General features: G+C 41.0%; 1 protein-coding gene across 14 annotated transcripts in view; it reads left to right on the forward strand.

Moving 5' to 3' along the window:
• Positions 1–19,473, forward strand: part of RALGPS2 (Ral GEF with PH domain and SH3 binding motif 2) — a 189,397-nt gene that overhangs the window by 154,960 nt on the left and 14,964 nt on the right. For 13 of the 14 annotated variants that reach the window (XM_051858235.2, XM_070077183.1, XM_070077186.1 and 10 more), the window contains 6 exons: positions 1,540–1,675; positions 2,390–2,541; positions 7,714–7,768; positions 11,423–11,500; positions 13,340–13,445; positions 16,707–16,799. In XM_051858235.2, the coding sequence (XP_051714195.2) occupies positions 1,540–1,675; positions 2,390–2,541; positions 7,714–7,768; positions 11,423–11,500; positions 13,340–13,445; positions 16,707–16,799 (620 nt within the window). The remainder of the gene's footprint in view (positions 1–1,539; positions 1,676–2,389; positions 2,542–7,713; positions 7,769–11,422; positions 11,501–13,339; positions 13,446–16,706; positions 16,800–19,473) is intronic. The other variant, XM_070077192.1, reaches the window with a different exon arrangement.

Genomic DNA, 19,473 nt, shown 5'->3' on the forward strand with positions numbered 1-19,473 from the left:
AGATGAAAATAAAATAAACATTTTTTTAAGCTTTAAAAAATACTCATTTTAAAACTCTTAAATTTGCATTTCTGTTTCATCTTTAAAGTGAGATTTGGGACAGACATTGTAGCATAGCAGATTAAGCCACCGGATAGGATGCCCCCATCCCATGTCAGAGTGCAGATTTGACTCCTGGCTCCTCTGGTTCCAATCTAGTTCCTAGATTGGGAGGCAGCAGGTGATGGTCCAAGTACTTGGGTCCCTGCCACCCACATGGGAGATCCCAACTGGGTTCAAGGATCCTGACCCAACTTTGGCTTTTGCAGGCATTTGAGAAGTGAACCAACAGATGAACAATCTCAGTCTCTTTTCCTCTCCTCCTTTCTCTCTATATCTTTAAGACAAATAAATAATTTTTTAAAGATTTATTTACTTATTGAAAAGCAGAGCTGCAGGGAGAGAGAGGCCTTCCATCCACTGGTTCCCTCCCCAGATGGCCACAACAGCTGGAGTTGAGCTGATCCAAAGCCAGGAGCCAGGATCTTCCTCCGGGTCTCCCACATGGTGCAGGGGCCCAAGGACTTGGGCATCTTCCACTGTTTTCCCAGGCCACAGAAGAGTAGAGCAGCCAGGATTCAAATCGGCGCCCACATGGAATGCCAGCACTGCAGGTGACAGCTTTACCTGCAACGCCACAGCACTGGCCTCAAATAAATTTTTTTTAAAAGCTGTGTTTTATAAATCTGTGTACTTTTAAATTGTTTTTTACCCATAAGCCTGAACTATGTCAGTATGCGTGTAACTTCCAAATGAAGCTGTTTGACCTACCTTACATGTTCTTTGTCTAAGAGGAAGCTGAAGCTAGGAGTGAAAAAGTAGTGTGTCAAGTTAAAAGAGTGCTGAACCTAGGACTCAGAATAATTCATCCAGATTTCATCTGTGATGTGAAGTCCTGAGCTGATCTGTTTTTTTTTTTTTAAATTACTTTATTTATTTGAGAGTCAGAGAGAGGGAGAGAAAATGAGAGGTCTTCCATCCACTGGTTCACCCCTAAATGGCACAACAGCCAGTGCTGGGCCAGACAGGAGCCAGGAGCTTCTCCCTTAGTGAGGATCCAAACACTTGAGCCATCCTCCACTGCTTTTCCAAGGCCGTTAGCAGGGAGCTGGATCAGAAGTGGAACAGCATGACTCCAGCCAGTGTTCAGATGGGATGCTGGCACAGCAGGCAGCAGCTTCATCTGCTGTGCCACGGCACCGGCCCCAGCTGATCTCTTAATTCAGCTTCGACCTGTGTGAACAGGAGAAATATTTACACTGCCTCTACTTAGTGCAAGAAAGACAGATATAAATTAGTGGATTTGTTTTGTTTGGCATTTTGTGTTTTAGAACTTGGAAGGAAGTATTTTTCATCTTTAAGACAATTAAATAGAGCTAACGTTAACATTACATTTTAAGCCATTTTTGTAATATCAAAGGATTAAAAGTAAAATAATCATTTTTCCTTTTATCCCCTTCTTGCCCCCCACCTCCTGCCTCTTTTTAATTTAACCCTTAGGTCCCGAAGTGGGGGCATCGCCACAGAGTGGGAGGAAGAGTGTGGCCGCTGAAGGAGCCTTGCTACCACAGACACCCCCATCCCCACGGAATCTGATTCCACATGGACATAGGAAGTGCCATAGCTTGGGTTATAAGTCAGCATTTTTAATTATCTTTCATGTGTATAAGTTGTGTGTAGTTGATGTTATTCCCTCTTTTCCTTAAGACAAGAGTTATGATGGAGTAAAACATCTTGTTTACTATAAGCATTTGTTTCTTCAGTCTCCGAGTTTAGAAATGAGGTTTTCTGAATTGTTTCTTCATTAGTTAGGGGAGATAAATGAACTTTACAAAGAGCCATCATAAGTAGAATCAGGATAGTGATACACCATTTCCTTTTGAATCAGGACAGCCATTGTTTATCAAAACCAAAATAAGTAGTAAACTAAGTTCTATAAAAATTACTCTTTATAACCAAATACAAATAAAAGGAAATGAATATTTTGTTTAACTGTATTTGTTCTGCAATGTTAACTTCTCAGAAAAGGGTCCCACATTCACCTTTGCCATCGTTTTTGAAAAAATTTTATGACTTCACCAAAACTAATTGTAAAACAATTTTTGAATGGACCTGATGCTGAAGATGAAAAAAATGTTCTAGTTATGTGGGTAAATATGGCCAGGTTTCCATAACAGTTTACCTAAACTGTTAGTTTGAAGCTTTCATAGTAAAATCTGTATATGGGAATTCAGAAATTAATTCAGGGTAGCAGGTAAATCTTTTATATTCTGAATCTTTATATAAAGGTGTCTTTTGTAGCTGGAATTAGTACCAGTATAAAAATTGAAAAATATTTCTCTGTTTCCAGTTTCATTCATAAAATGAACACAGCAGAGTTTAAGAGTGCAACATTCCCAAATGCAGGGCCAAGACATCTGTTAGACGATAGCGTCATGGAACCCCATGCACCGTCTCGAGGCCAAGCTGAAAGTTCTACTCTTTCTAGTGGAATATCAATAGGTAAGAAGTATTTCTCTGAGGGAGTTCCAGCTTAGATAAAGTGAGAATTTAAACAAAATGTTGGAAGAGGCGTAAATGGAAAATATAGAATGAAGTTACTAAGTTTTTAAAGTGCTTGATGTTTTTGACTCCTTTAGAGAATGCATTTGAAGAATGGTGGGAATAAAACATGAGCTGGTTGTACTGGTTAACTGCACATGGCAATGAGCAAAGGTTGGAGTCGAGTGTGACTCGAGATTATTTGGGTTAAGCAGTTGGTTAGATGTGACGTCATTGGGGGCCAGTGCCATGGCTCACTTGGTTAATCCTCCACCTGTGATGCTGCCATCTCATATGGGTGCCGGGTTCTAGTCCTGGTTGCTCTTCTTCCAGTCCACTCTCTGCTGTGGCCCGGGAGGGCAGAGGAGGATGGCCCAAGTGCTTGGGCCCCTGCACCCGCATGGGAGACCAGGAAGAAGCACCTGGTTCCTGGCTTCAGATCAGTGCAGCGCTGGCCGTAGCGGCCATTTGGGGAGTGAACCAATAGAAGGAAGACCTTTCTCTCTGTCTCTCTCTCACTGTCTACAAATCTACCTGTCAAATAAATAAATTTAAAAAAAGTTAAAAAAACAAAAACAAAAAACCCTAGTACCAACAGATGCTGTGGGTTTAAAAAAAAAAAAAAAGATGTGACACTGTTGCCAAGGCAGGGAAGACTGGAGGAGTAATCGTTTGTGTACAGTGTGGTATTCGTAAAGGCTGGCTGAATTTGCACCATTAAGAATTCTGTTGTGGACATCTTTAGTCCCTATTGAGATGTTAGGTACTTTGTTGAATTTATGGATCTAGAGCCAAGAGGGGTAAGGTCATGTCTGAAGTTAGGAGAATTAGCATATTTATGATATTTCACACCATGGGACTTGTTGAGATCACCAAGGAAGAGTGTAAGTATTAAATAGATAGAAGAACTTCCTCTCATTCAGAGACCTGATTTAATTTTTTTGAAGATTTATTTATTTATTTTATTTGAAATGCAGAGCTAGAGAGAGAGAGAGAGATCTGCCATCCTTTCTTCACTCCCAGATGCCTGAAACAGCCAGGGCTAAGCCGAGACAAAGTCAGGAGTCCAAGACTCAGTCCAGGTCTCCTAAGTGGGTGGCCTGGATCTAACTTCTTGAGCCATCACCTTCTGCCTCCCAGGACATTGGCAGGAAACCAGAATTGGGAGTGAGCTAGGATGCAAACACAGACACTCCTATGTGGGATACTGGAATCCCAAATGACAACTGAACCACTAGGCCAAATGCCCATTCTTGACTGATTATTTCTGAAAGAAGGATGTGCCATCACATCAGATTATGAAGGGCAAGGACCATTAAGTAGGGGAGAAAACCAGAGTGTGGTGTCATGATACCAAGTGTCTGAAGGAAGAGGGACGTGCTTAGTATCAGTATGAGATGCAGAAAAGGGAGCTACGATGAGAATAGGGAATTGACCAGGGATCTTGGCAAGATAAGTATGATCTTGACAAGAGTTGCTTCATAAAATGGTGAAGGCAAAACCTGTATTGGAGTGGATTTGAGAGCAGGAGGAAAGAAATGTAAGGTAAAGAGGGGATTTTTTTAAAAAATATTTATTTATTTACTTGAAAGGCAGAGAGGGGTCTTCCATCCACTGGTTCACTACCCAAATTGCTGCAATGGCTGGAGCTGGGCCAATCCAAAGCCAGAAGCCTGGAACTTTTTCCCTGTCTCCCACGTGGGTGCAGGGGCCCAAGCACTTGGGCCGTCTTCTATGCTTTCCCAGGCCACAGCAGAGAGCTGGATAGGAAGTGGAGCAGCCAGGGCTCAAACCAGCACCCATATGGAATGCTGGCACTGCAGGGCAGTGGTTTCACTCGCTACACCACAGCACTGGCCAAGAGAGGGGATTGTTTTACTGTCTGTATTAGTCAGCTTTTCAGTACTGTAGCAAAATACCTGAGGCAGGCTACTTTCTTAAGAAAAAAGGTGTATCTAACTCAGTTTAGGGTAGAAGTCTAAACAGCAAAGACTCTTGCAAGGGCCCCCTGTCCACCTCACACCATGATCTCTCTGTCTAGTCCCTGTTGCTCTTCCTCTCATATGGACAGGACACAGAGCTCCTCCCTGAGTAACTGATCTAAACCTCATCACTTTCCAAAGACGCCACCTCTAAAAACCCTGTTGGGATCAAGTTTACCTTCTTAACACCACTGGCATGTGACTCTGAGGATTAAACTCTGGGAATCTAGGGGATGGAGACCATATTCAAATTGTAGCAACTTCCTAAACTTTTATTTATTTTCTGGATCTGAAATGATTTCAATTCATCATTAGAAAATAATCCATATCATTTTAATTTTTAAAAAGGGATAAAGGAGAAAAATGTTTTTTCTTTTGATGAAGTAGCAGCTCACTCAAAGGCTAAGCCTGCTGTGTTACTATGACTGTCTCAGTGTTGATAAATGGCCAATGGAAAGAGATACGAAAGGAGATTTGTTTTCTTGACATCTTTGGCCTCTGAGAGTTCCACACCCTGAAAACAAAATTTCTTCGGAGTTCTCCAACAGTTGATTTTGACGTTCCCTTTTTATAAATGCCAATGATGACAAAATTTTTGGCACAGAAGATATTTATCACCTAAAATACTTCTTTAATAATGCTGCAAGTTGCCTGTGTGCAAATGACAAACTCAGTCTGAAAAATAGTACACAATAGTTTTGCAAAAAAAAAAAAAAAAAAAGGAATTCTTTTCAGTTAAAAGTTTCTTATACCTATGGGGACAGACATTTGGCCTCATAGTTGAGATGCAGTTTGGGACACCCACATCCCAAATTGAAGTGCCTGGATTCAAGTCCATTCCCAATTTCTGCTTCCTACGACTGTGTAGCCAGAGAGACAGCAGTGATGGCTCATGTACTTGGATCCCTGCCACCCATCTGGAAAACCCAGATTGAGTTTCTTGTTCCTGGCTTCAGTCTGGTCCAACCCAGATACCTCTCTCCCCTACCATCCCTCTCTCTCCATGTCTCTCAATTAGTTAATTAAAAAAATTTAAACTTCTTTTGATTAATGAATCTTGCATGCCACATGAAGCAAAAACTAATACTTTTTTAAAGGTTCACTCATTCGTTCATTCATTCATTCATTATTCATTTGAAAGGAAGAGAATGAGAGAGTGCTTCCATCTGCTGGTTCGTCTCCAAGTGACCCCAGCAGCTAGGTCTGGGCCAAGCTCCTGAAGCCAGGAGCCAAGAGCTCCATTCTGGTCTCCCATGTGGGTGGTAGGGCCCCCAGTACTTGAGCTGCCTTCCATTGCTTTCCTAGGCACATTAGCAGGAAGCTGGATCAGAAGTAGCTGCCAGGAATCAAACTGGCACGCTGATAGGGGATGCCTGTTTCTCCAGTGCCAACTTAACCCTCTGTGCCACACCACCAGCTCCAAAATAATAATTTTTAAAATTACTTCTATCAAATGCTTTGTATTTGACTTTTTACTCATCCTAACTCTTTTTAGATTACATGTTTGAAAGACAAAGAGAGAGAGAGAGAGATTCCATCAGCTGGTTCACATCCCAAATGCTTTTAACAGCCAGGGCTGTAACCAAAAAACCAGGAGCCCAGTCTAGGTCTCCCAGCTGTGTAGCAAGGACCCAGCTACTTGAGCCGTCACCACTGCCTCCCAAAGGTGTGCACTAATAGGAATCTGGAATTGGGAGCAGAGCTGAGTCTCAGACCCAGGCTCTCTGCAAATGAGATTCACATTTCCGAAGCGGTACCTCAACTGCTGCACCGAGCACCCACCCTGCTCATCTGAAGTATGCTAATGATGATCTTTACTTTCCATAGGCAAGCTTTTGGTTACCACAAGATAGTTAACAACTTATTCATTCGGTTACAGTTAGGGTCTCAGTTTAGAGATTTCTAAAGCAGATTTTTCGCCTTTATGTTAATTTTTTTGATTATTCTAAGGCTAGTACTTGGTAAACAATTGAAGATTATTGCATCCTTTTTGTAAATTAGCAACATTGCAACACAGGCATTTGCCTTCCAAGATTTTTGTTTTACAACTTTATTACCATGAGATGGTAAAGGTTAGCATGCATACACAAGAATCTTTCCCTTAACTGTAGTTTTTATGTGCTGTTAATCTATACCGTGAGTGCTGAGAAAGTACTACTTTAAAAAATCAACCAGGGCTTGAGACAGTGACCCCAAACAATTTCTCAAGTGGCAAGTATGTCCTGGCTACCCTAGAGCAGTGCTGCCTAGCAGACATGCCAAGGAGGCATGTCCACCCTGAGCTCCACACCGCACTGCAAGTGTGCCTCCATTTCCACGTGCACCACGTGCCACCACCAGCGGCAGCGGCAGCAGCTTTACCTCTGGTTCCTCATCTCTGCTGCGCAGTACAGGAAGCAGGCTTCTGTGCCTGTTACTCATGCTGTTCCAGGCACGTAGGAGAGGTCTTCATCAGCTGCCTGTAATGGCCGCCTCGCAGCATCAGCGTCGGACCCCCATTACAAGGCTGGTAGACGCTTCATCTTAATCTTACTGAGAGCCAGGGTTACCTCTCAGAACTGAAGTCTGCTGGCCAGAATCTTCACCCTTCACATGTTTTTCCAGCCAGTTTTAAACTTTCTATTTAAGGACCATTTTAAATGTTATAATGGCCAAAGAGGAAATTGTTACTTTGTTATAGTACCATTTGTTTCTGGTTTTTGTTTTTTGTTTTAATTCCATCCTCTTCAGCTTGTCTATCTTAACAGTGAAGAATTGAATTTTATTAAGCTTTTTGCTCCTAGGGTAGTAACGGATTTCACTAAAAAAGAAAGACATATACCATGAACTTCTAAGGATTTCATAATAATATTGGTCCTAAGTTATGAAAGACCTAAAAAAAAAGTGCAGTGTGCATTCTCTGAAGGTGGAAAATGATCTATTAAGATAATGAGTTGGAGCTGTAAGTTGGGTATGCAGGAATTTTTTTTAGTGTTTTGTAATGTTAGTTAGTTTCATCAACTGTATTTCAGTATATTGCAAAATAAACCTAGCAGCAGTGATATTAAATTAAGTAATGTGTATGTTCATCTGCAATGTGATTGACATCTTGGGAATTTATGAAATCAAAACTGGAAGAATAATTCTAAAAATGGAACAACTTCTGATTCAGGTAGCAGTGATGGTTCTGAACTAAGTGAAGAGACCTCATGGCCTGCTTTTGAAAGGTAAGAGAAGGCGTCCATGTGACTGCTCTGAGCTTGTCTGTCTTAAAGTCCATGATAATGTGAATTTTAAGAAACAGTGCTTACCCCAAGGGACTATTTTAGTTTCCTGATGGTAAAATAAATTTAGAAATTGATATTTTACTTTTGGAAATGTGAGTAATGAGAATGATTAGCTGATAGTGTATCTAATGTGTATGTTTGTTTGGTGGCTTGACACATATATTTGAATTTTAGTGCACTTAAAATTGTGACTCAAAAATAATAACTGCAAGGCTAAACATCACAACCCATATCTTAGTTTCTGGGTTTGATACCCAGCTCCAGCTAGGGCTCCTAATGCAGACCCTGGCCAGCAGTGTATGCATTCCTGCCAAATACATGTGGGAGACCTGGATTGACTTCCTGGCTCTCAGCTTTGGCCCAACCCAGTGCAGGCATCTGGAGACTGAACCAACAGACGGGAGCTCTCTGTCTTTCTCTCTGTGCTTCTCCGCCTCTCACAGTAAATAAACAAACAACTACAGTGAACTCACTACCTATATATTCAGAAATGAAATTATTTCCTTAAGTCTGGTTTATTTTAAGACATTTTATGGAATGAATAGTCTGTTTCATCCTTTGCTGCTTTCTCAAGGACAAAATGTTTTAGTAGATTTTAAATTATGCCATAAATAAAGCAGCTTGAAGTCCAGATTTAAATTATCGTCAATTCAGAATTTACACCTTACTGAAATACTCCATCAGACTCCCTTCTACCTCCCTTATTGCTTTAAGCTGTAAAGCCATCATCTGCTTGCAGCAAATATCATGTTATATTGATCTTTAAATGCAAGATCTCCTTAAGAATGTAGCCAAACAACACAAATGATTATTACTAATAGTTCTTAAATGTTCATTAGAATCTTAGATTATTTCTAACCATTCCACTTCTGCCATTTTAAATTCCTGAGATATTTGACTCTTGAACAAAGTAACTGCTCCATTTTGTATATAAACAAAGTAACTGGTAAGGCACCAAGAGTGTTGGTAATGTCATGTTAAAACTGGAGAGTTGAGAAACTGGGTGTTTGACAGCAGCGGTAAAGATGCCCTGAGACACCCTCATCCCATGTTGGAAAGTCTGGGTTCAAATCACAGCTCCTCTTCCGATCCAGCTCCCTGCGTACATCCTGGCAGCATAAGATGGCTCACATACTTGGGTCCCTGCCGCCCAAGACTGGCCCAGACTGAGTTCCAGGCTCCTGGCATGCAGCGGCCCATCCCTGGCTGTTGGGGCATTTGGGGAGTGAACCAGAGGATGAACGATTCATGCCTACCTTCACCTCATTTTCTCTCCTCCTCTCTCCCTCTCCTGTCTCTCTACACTACCTTTCAAATAACACAAAAACAGAGCTAAAAATATTTAGTTATCTAACTTCCTATCAGTCACTATTTAGTAGAAAGCAATTTGAATCATACTTGAATCAGTTAATTTTAAGCTAATTGGAAGATTTAGATCATGTTCCAGACAAAACTTCATAGATATTTCTCATCATTATGTGATTAAGATTTGACTTAGAAGCCCTATATTTCAAAATACTTATATCCCTTTCTCCTTTCATTATCGATGTTCTCGAATTTTGTTCTTTTAGTTTGGAGGTTTCTTAACAGTTTATTTTTACATGTTGTTTCTTTCCAACCTTTTTTTTTTTTTTTTTAAGACTTTATTTGAGGGGTAGAGTTACAGATAGTGAGAGGTAGAGACAGAGAGAGAGGTCTTCCATCCACCGGTTCACTTCTCAAATCGCAACAGCCAGAGCTGGGCCGATCTAAAGCCAGGAGCCTGGAGCTTCTTCCAGGACTCCCACTTAGGTGCAGGGGCCCAAGGACTTGGGCCATCTTCTGCTGCTTTCCCAGGCCAGAGCAGAGAGTTGGATCTGAAGTGGAGCAGCCAGGACTCAAACTGGCACCCATATGGGATGCCGGCACTACAGATGGAGGATTAACCTACTGCACCACAGCTCTGGCCCCCCAACCTTTACTTTTAAGTCTCTTTATTTGGGTTTTCCAGAAGTGGGAAAGACGCAAGCATTGCCTTGGCCATGTACAGATTGTGCTTCTACTAGAGAAAGAGCATAACGCCATCAGATACTGTGATGACAGGCTTCATTATAATACTCAGATAAAGGAGCCGGCACCGTGGCATAGTGGGGAAAGCCGCCGCCCGCAGTGCGGCATCCCATATGGGCGCCAGTTCAAGTCCTGGCTGCTCCACTTCTGATCCAGCTCTCTGCTGTGGCCTGGGAAAGTAGTAGAAGATGGCCCAAGTGCTTGGGTCCCCGTGTTGGAGACCCAGAAGAAGCTCTTGACTCCTGGCTTCAGATCAGCACAGCTCCAGCCGTTTCAGCCAACTGGGGAATGAACCAACAGATGGAAGACCTCTCTCTCTCTTGCTCTCTCTGCCTCTCCTCTCTGTGTAACTCTGACTTTCAAATAAATAAATAAATATTTTAAAAAAGATTTAGATAAAAATATTGACTAGTAAAATGGCTTCTTAAATTGCCTGAGTTATGTAAGATTTAACCAGAATTGTGTCGTGTTAAACAATCTGTTCCCATCCCAGCAGGCTGCTTGTGAAGAGTGCTGAATGGTGTTACCTTCATGTCTCAAAACAGTATTTTTCTTGTATGACAAGTATTTTACTTTGCAGACATTTGCAGCTAAAAAATCCACTGTAACTATGCCAAGTTGAAATCAGTGACCCTTGGGACATTTTGAGAACAGTTAAATGCATGCTGCTCTGCAAGATTCAGATGTGAAATAGCAAAAAGTGGATCAAGAACTGGGATTTAGAGTACTGCTTGTGGATAGTGAGCTTGGAACCAGTACTCTGAAAGTTAGCACGTCACTTGCTGTTCTTTTTTCTTAGAGAGACATCAAATATGTTGTTGCTTACATTACTAAAATAATGCTTTTTGTTTAAAATATTTGTCAACAGTGCTACTCTTGGCTGTTTTCAAGCAAAGGAATACCAATGTTTTATGTGTTTGTGTTTACTCCCTTTGATAATATGTTTCATTCTGGATAAATATGAATTCCTATCATTTTTCATTTATTCATCAGTTAATTTAGAAGTAAAATAATACCTATATTTATTACTTAGTTGGTCATCTCCTTTATTACTTTTCTTTGATTTACCAAGTAGAATAAAAAGGAAGATAAGGTTTTTCACATTAGTCTTCAGTTACAAGCCACATTGCTTTTAGGTGTCTTCATAGGGACATATATTAAAAGGAGATATTTATATAAATCCAGGCATCCTGCTTAAACTAGATTCCAAGAAATAGAATAGAAGTAAAAGAACTTTTGAAGTATTTTTTAGGTTTTTACATTTGGCTATAAATCACTTTTTCATTCTTTTAGCAGATTTGTGAAAACTAACGTAAATGTAAATGTATGGTATATTCTTAACACCTATAAGTATTTTTAGAGACAGCAGGAGAAAAGAATTTTTGAAATCTGTCTTCATGTTTTATAAAACAGAAGATTGATCACATGCTTTTTGTCAGATTTAGAGAACTGTTAAACAAAGAAGCTATTATACTGTTTTAGGAATTGATGATTGTATGAATAAAAGTATATGTAATATATACAATTTATAATGGAATCCAACAGGAACAGATTATACCATTCTCTCGGCCCGGTGACAAGAGTGGCACGAAATGGCTATCGAAGCCACGTGAAGGCCAGCAGGTACAATCCCCCTGCACTCAGGGGCCGCAGAACCCCCTCTGGTGATGGTGATTGGCTCCCATGGTTGTGGTCTGGCATTTTTTCTGTTCTTTCTCAACTAACTGATTGAAAAACTAGATAAATCGCCCAGAAAAACTTTCTTTCCAAGATCTGACATGAAGATAAATTTGAACTACTCTCTCTGATCCACACAGCTAATTGCTAAAGCTTTTGTCTTTATGTCATATTTTTAAAATGTTAATGAATTGGTAGCCTTTTAACTGCACAAGTCTTTCTAATGCTGCTAGTTATTTGAGAGACTATTATAATAATCTGCTTGTTGTTTATAAGCTTCAATCAAAGCATTTACTTTGCTAAAAAATATACATTTGATTTCTTTTTAAATGATTTTTTCAGATAAACCACAGGCCATGAATTTAGACCAGTCTCTTTCATTAAATAATATTTATGTATTTCAACTCATTGAGGTGAGGAGTCAAATAAGGATTATACCAGTGATTGGAAACATAAGGTTTAGTGGTAAGGGGTAATCAGCCAACTCTTTTTTTTTTTTTTTTTTTTTTAAAGATTATTTATTTGAAAGGCAGAATTACAGACAGAGAAGGAGAGACAGAGAAAGAGGTCTTCCATCCTCTGGTTTATTCCCCAAATGGCTGCAACAGCTGGAGCTGGGTTGACCTGAAGCCAGGAACCTGGAGCTTCTTCAGGTCTCCCACGTGGATTCAGGGGCCCAAGCACGTGGGCCATCTTCCACTGCTTTCCCAGGCTGTTAGCAGGGAGCTGGATGGGAAGTGGAACATCCAAGATGCTGGCACCACAGGCAGAGGCTTAACCTACTCAGCCCAGTCAGCCAACTCTTGAAACAGCAAACAAACTTGAAGCAAACTTTATGTCAGTTTGATGATACTGGATCTCCTTGTGTGCAAGTGTACATCCCTGAATATAAGTGGCTGAGCATAGAGTTTCTGATGGTTTCTAAGTTTTTAAGTCACTTTGAAGACACCTAAAGAACCATAAAAAAGTAAACTGGCAAACTTCAGATTTCTTTGCTGTTATAGGAATTCTACAGCTTGTATCATATCATAAAAAAGACATGTTTATCAATATGTATTGATTGGTTCATGTAGAAATTATTCTGGTTTTAAGTACAGCACCTTAAATCAGTTTGGAAAATATATTAAAATGTTCGGTTGTTCTGTCTTCTTTTTTAACTTGCATGAAAAGGCAATCTTGAGTTTGGAGACTGTTAGACCATAATCAAATGCTTGTACGCTGACAGCATTTAAATGCCATTAATTATTGCAGGAAGTTATTTTTTAAAATGTTGTTATTTTATTACTTTATTAATTAACCTATTTTAGAATTAAATTAAGCATGGATTTTTACTTTTATTGAGCTCCTGCTACTTTTATTTTCAGTTTTGTTTTGTTTTCAGTTTTGTTTTCATAAGTGCTTTTAACAGAATTTCCATCTTTCCTACCAGGACTTCAGAGTTTCTGATGAGGAAAATAAAGTTATGATAATGATGCAATGTGGCATATTAAGAAAAAAATTCTTAAATGCTTAATCTCTACTAAAGTAAATTACTGCATTCTTTCTAAATTGTACTTACTCAAATGTATATTAGTGTGTGTTTAGAACCTGCTGACTTTTAACAGCTTCCTAATTTCATGCCAGCTTATACAATTCAGATCAATAAATCTTTAAAAATTGTCCATGTCTTCTCAACTGTGAATAAAGCAACAAAATTTTAAAATTAAAAATAATTTCATTTTAAGTACCCATTGCTTAAAATATATACACAGATCTTATGTGGTTTTTTCATTTTCATTATTACAGTTCTGCAGAATCAGAAGATTTGGCAGTGCATTTGTATCCAGGAGCGGTTACTATTCAAGGTGTTCTCAGGAGAAAAACTTTGTTAAAAGAAGGCAAAAAACCTACAGTAAGATTTCACTATGTTATATTTTAACACACCTCTAAAATATGTAAAAATAAGATCCTAGGGCCGGAGCCGCAGCTCACTAGGCTAATCCTCCACCTTGCAGCACCGGCACACCGGGTTCTAGTCCCGGTCGGGGCACCGGATTCTGTCCCGGTTGGGGCACCGGATTCTGTCCCGGTTGCCCCTCTTCCAGGCCAGCTCTCTGCTGTGGCCCGGGAGTGCAGTGGAGGATGGCCCAAGTGCTTGGGCCCTGTACCCCATGGGAGACCAGGAAGCACCTGGCTCCTGGCTTCAGATCAGCACAGCACGCCAGCCGTGGCAGCCATTGGAGGGTGAACCAACAGCAAAAGGAAGACCTTTCTCTCTCTCTGTCTCTCTCTCTCACTATCCACTCTGCCTGTCCAAAAAAAAAAAAAAAAAAAGATCCTAAAAATAATTAAAGCAATTGCAATAAAATCAGGTATATAGTAGACTTGAATATTATAAAAGACACATTTGCCTCGCCATGTTTCCTAAAGTTATCTGCATACAGAAATCATATATTACATATACTTAAATAAAGGCACTCCCACACTTTTCTTTTTATCTTCAGTATAGTTTGTGTATTAAACTGTTCCTGTAGAAATCTGAACATATATCATTAAGAATTATTTTAGTAAAGATGAGGAAAATTAGAAAATAGGCAATAAGAACCTTAAAATAAAGTTCAACTAATGTTGCTTCATTGTTTTGTTTTTTTTAAGGTTTATTTTTTATTTATTTGAAAGGCAAAATTAGAGGTGGAGAGAAAATGAGAGAGAGAGAGATCTTCCATCCACAGGTTCACATCCCAAATGGCCACAACAGCCAAGGCTGGGCTAGGCTGAGGCCAGGAGCCCGGGGCTTCCTCTGGTTCTAGAGTGGAGGGACCCAAATACTTGGCCCATCTGCTGCGGCTTTCCCAAGCAGCCGGGTCTTGAATCGGCTCCCATCTGGGATGCCAGCCATTGCAGGCAGCTACTTAACCCACTACACCACAACTCCAACCCTGCTTCACTGGTTTTGAAGTAATTGTAATGTAGTTTTTTTCCTGTGTGGTGTAGAACGCAGATGTTAAGTGTCCTGCACAACGCTACGGGGGGGGGGGGGGGGGGGGCATGGTAAAGCAGAGCTGTCTGCATGTGATGGGTAAGTCTGCTCTTCCCCAGGACCACAGTGGCTCCTTGACCACTGGACGAAGATCACCTTTTCCTCAAATATTACAGTAGTCTGTCTAATCTGGGTTATGAAATCTTTGGCATACATCCACACTTAAAGTTTTTGAAGATATGAAGGATTCTTAAAATATAAAGATGATTTCCATGTATAAAATCTTATTTTACCACTTACAAATCAGGAAACCAAAGGCACATACAATCAAGAAGCCACATCAGACCAGCTAGTGAACTAAGAATAGCCTGTCAGTTGAACGGTTACCAAACCTATAGCATGTCCAATGCTAGAAACAGAGCAGGGAGCCAGATGAGTCAGTGCCTGCCTCTAGGGATTCGATTCCAATGAGGAGAAATGAGAATAAGCAAGAGATGTCAGCGTTGCAAGGTGTTTGAGCTGAGAGCTGAGTAAGGAAGGTGAGTTAGCCTTCGCAGGTCTGAAAGTTCAGGCACTCAAAGTGGGAAGGAAGTGGAAGAGATGACAGAGACAGTGGCTGGAGTCGCTTGAGATGTGCATGTGAGGCGCAAAGAAAAGAGTGGGAACACGGGAACTTCTGAGCTTGGGGACTGAGGTAGACAAGTGTTGGAGACGTTTATTGAAATGGAGTTGGTCAAGTAAGCCTTGACCTACTTCAGATCCATGTGCTTAGTTATTTTGGCCCTTAAAAAAGTGTAGCTCAGGAGGGCAACACAGGAGTGGTGGCAGAGATTTGGAAGTCACTGGCATACAGAGAGTATTTGAGGAGTGGAACTGGGTGAGGTGGATTATCTGTGAAGGAAGTGTCACTGGGGAAGAAAAACGGGCTAGGGATGGAGTTCTGTAGTAAGTATGGGTCTGCTCCAGAGTGTACAGTAAGAAGTTGTCGTCCCAGAAGGCTGGCAGGTGAAAGTGCCTGAAGAAGAAAGGCGACCCTGCCGAGGCTACAGTGATGCCGAGAGCTCTGCAGCCCTCAGCAGGCAGCAGCGGTTTCAGCCTGAGAGCCAAATGAAGGACATTGAGGAATGGGCAGAGTGGACGTCCGAGGCCAGAACTGGAGCCAGCTTCGCGAGCACAGCTCGGCAGATGGACTCTGCTGCACGGGAGGCGGTCCTTAGCAGATTCCGTCTGTTTTTCTCTAGAGTGTGCAGTGATTGCATTCTGGCCTGAGGTCGCGTGGGGGTTGGTAATTAGAGTTTTGAGAAGGTATAAAACTGTCTCCAGAGAGACAGTGTGTGCATAATGACTAGATTGAGGAAGAGGGAAGTACGACTGATAGGCATTTGAGATTTGTGATCATAATGTTATCTGTTGGTCTAACTGTGTGGTTTCTTCAGTAATACTCAGCTACTGTGGGATGTGGTGCCAGATAATCGGATGATTAGATCTGGGTTTTATCGGGAGAGGGCAGTTGAATTAAAGTATCTGGAAGGGAAAGGATACAATGTTAGATCATGAGATATAGGCTAGATATGAAGAAAAAGAAGGGAAGAGTGGTTTTGGGAGGGAGGGGGTAGTGGAAATGCTAGAGAATATTAAAAAGCAGTAGGGGCCGGCGCCGTGACTCACTAGGCTAATCCTCCACCTACGGTGCCGGCACCCCGGGTTCTGGTCCCGATCGGGGCGTCAGATTCTGTCCCGGTTTGCTCCTCTTCCAGTGGCCCAGGAGTGCAGTGGGGGATGGCCCAAGTCCTGAGCCCCGCACCTGCATGGAAGACCCAGAGAAGCACCTGGCTCCTGGCTTCAGATCAGCGCGGTGCGCCAGCCACAGCGGCCACTGGGGGCTGGCCCAATGGCAAAGGAAGACCTTTCTCTCTCTGTCTCTCTCACTGTCCACTCTGCCTGTCCAAAAAAAAAAAAAAAAAAGGCAACAGGAATCTTAATGAGAGCAAGAATTACTTTGATGAGGATGCTACAGTCTGTTAGCTGGAATCATGGGGATATTTGAGGTGAAGATTGCAGAAGTGAGAGAATTCAAGGCTGTTAGGCCTTTGATGACAGAGAGTACAGTATATCTTTGGCACAAAGAAGGGTAAAGAGACTGAAAAGCCCATAGCGTTTTTAATAGTATATTCATGTGCTTACCCTCCCCAGGTAGCAGCTTGGACAAAATACTGGGCAGCTTTGTGTGGGACACAACTTTTTTACTATGCTGCCAAATCTCTAAAGGCTACAGAAAGAAAACATGTAAGTATTTTTCCTCTAAAATTTTGACCTTGTTTCACAGCTGTTTCTTTGTGGTTGTTAAGAAAACAGTCCTAATGGGACACAAGGATGTTGACGAGGTGGAAGGGATGTTGTTTGTTTTTCATTTTTCCCCATTTTATACTCCTTGTATGAATGCTGTAATGGAATTTTGATTCTGGTGGACCATTCCAAGGAAGCTCTTGGAATAAATTCCGTATTTTGAGGTTTGTTTTTTGAATGATGTTCTTCCATTGCAGATGTCACAATTGCACATTACAGATTTCTATCTTGGTAGCACGGCTTTCTCAGACTTGGGTTTCTGGTTTAGAACGCGATTCAAAAAGCTTGCCTTGGAGTCTCAGTTCCTGATGTACAAAATGTGATGATTTGGAACCAGTGTCGAAAGTTCTTTCCCCATCAGTCAGTGATTTTCCCGGGAGTAAAGAGGAATGAGTGATCACAATAGTTAGCTGCAGTCCACTGTCTTGCGTTTCGTATTACTTAGAATATTTAGAAGTGTCCTGTGGCTGTATTTTGCATGCCGTTTTAAAATTTTGTTTTGTTTTGTTTTATTGATTTGAAAGCCAGGGTGACAGAGAGGGAAGAGAGAGAGAGAAATCGATCTTCCATCGACTTCACTCCACAAATAGCTGCAACAGCTGGAGCTGGGCCAGGCCAGAGCCAGGAGCCAGCAACTCTTTCCGGGTCTCCATGTGGGTGGCAGAGACCCAAGAACTTGGGCTTGCCTGCTGTGTTTTATATGGCTGTAAAACAGTCTTTAAAAGGAATAATAATTTTCCATGTTGCATTAATAAAATCTCTTTGAGACAAATTTAATTCTAAATCATGTATTTTGGGGGGATGGAGAACATTTAAGTGGTTTACACTACTGAGGAAAGGTGAATCACTAAAGAAAAATTTTAAGTACTTTTTCTACTTATAAGTCACCCACATGACACAACATAATTCAGAGAAATTCTTTTCTGTCCCAGTTTTAGCCCTTTAATAAGGCTGAAGGTATAAAAGTGGACATTTTTGGTTTAAGTGAATGTGGGAAGTCCTGTAAGTGCAGAAAGGGAAATCTGCAAGCCTGCATTCCTAGATTGTAGTATTACCTAATGTATTCATTTTTTTCTGCATCGAAGGACCTCATAAGGATAGAATGGCTGGAAAGAAAGGAGGGAGAATGTTATTTTGTTATTTCTCTATTTTTGAATTATTAAAAAGGAAAGCATATTCATAGTAAAAACAAGTATTTAGCAGAAGTATATTCACTGTAAGAAATAATTTTACATATTTGAACCTACTCTCTACAAGGTAATGACTGAGTAAATGTTGTTTGAGCAGTTAAATTTTAGAAACAAATCTACACCTAAAAATGCATCAAATATGTTAAGACTTTTCATGAATAAATAAAATAGAAAAATGGGAAAAAGAAATAAATTGAAAACAAAATGCAAATGTCTGATAAACATGAAAAGATGATTAGCCTCACTACTTATCCAGAAGTACAGATTAAATGACGCTTTTTCTTGCCATTAGGCTAACGCTTTAAAGTTTGACAGTGTTGTACTGGCCATGAGGTAGGGAGACGTGGACTTAGCATCCACAGGGCTCAGAAGTTTAAAGTGGTGGTGGTTCTGTGATGGGCAGTCCGCGTCAGTGGGAGGCAGTGTGTGGCTTAGGAGCAGCCAACCATTCCTTACCTGAGAGTCTGCTACAGAATTCCTGAAGCAAGTACACCAAGATATCTGTAGTGATGTTTATGACAGCAGAACTATGGGAACAGCCAAAATGCTTACCAGGAAAGAGTTACTGACAGCTGAAAACCTCAGAAAACCCCCGTCAGTATACAAGACACCACGAGCAGCAACCGCACAAAGAAGCCTCTGGTGTTGCCGCCATCTGGGGAGTGAACCAGCAGGTGGAAGACTCCCCTCCTCCCCCCACCCCGCCTCTGCCTCTCTGTAACTCTGCCTTTCAACTAAATAAATAGATCTTTTAAAAGCCTCTGTTGTAAATGCACAGAGAAAGTTCTGAAGGGCATCACCCTGAGAAGGAGTCAGCTGATGGCCGGGGGCCGTTTTCCCCGTCTCACCTTCATCCCTCTGCATGAAGGGCTTATGTTGCTTGAGTTACTTTGTTGTTGTTCAGAGAAGCAGATGAGGCAGAGATTGTGAGAGTCAGGACAAGTATATCAGAAGATCATGCTATCCACTTTTTTTGACAGTACATTGGGAACTGTCAAATCATCAGTTCTGTGATATTGCCAGTTTCATTCTCCATGTATTAAAACCTCCTGACCTTAGTGTTCTATTTTGTTAAAATATTCTGTGTTCGTTCTTCTCCTTTTCACTGTGAAACATGTTAACACATACAAAAGAAGATAGTATTGTACTCAACGCGTTTCACAGCGTGATAAAATGACCTCATAGGCTATAGCAGGGCATTGTCAGAAAGGCCAAAGCCTGCCCACGGAGCATCTCCTGCCTTTCTCATGAATTGGCCTCACAGCTGGCACTGTCCTGAATTCCTTATTAGTCATTGCTGTGATTTTCTTGTAAGTTTTGTATGATTCCTTTAATGCATTGTTCCATTTTTGAAATGTACTTGAATAGATTCACATGTATATTCCTAGGGACTAAGAATTTTTTTGCTTGGTATTACATTGTGA

The sequence above is a fragment of the Oryctolagus cuniculus genome, chromosome 7 (genome assembly GCF_964237555.1).
Source record: "Oryctolagus cuniculus chromosome 7, mOryCun1.1, whole genome shotgun sequence".
NCBI classification, from domain to species: domain Eukaryota; kingdom Metazoa; phylum Chordata; class Mammalia; order Lagomorpha; family Leporidae; genus Oryctolagus; species Oryctolagus cuniculus.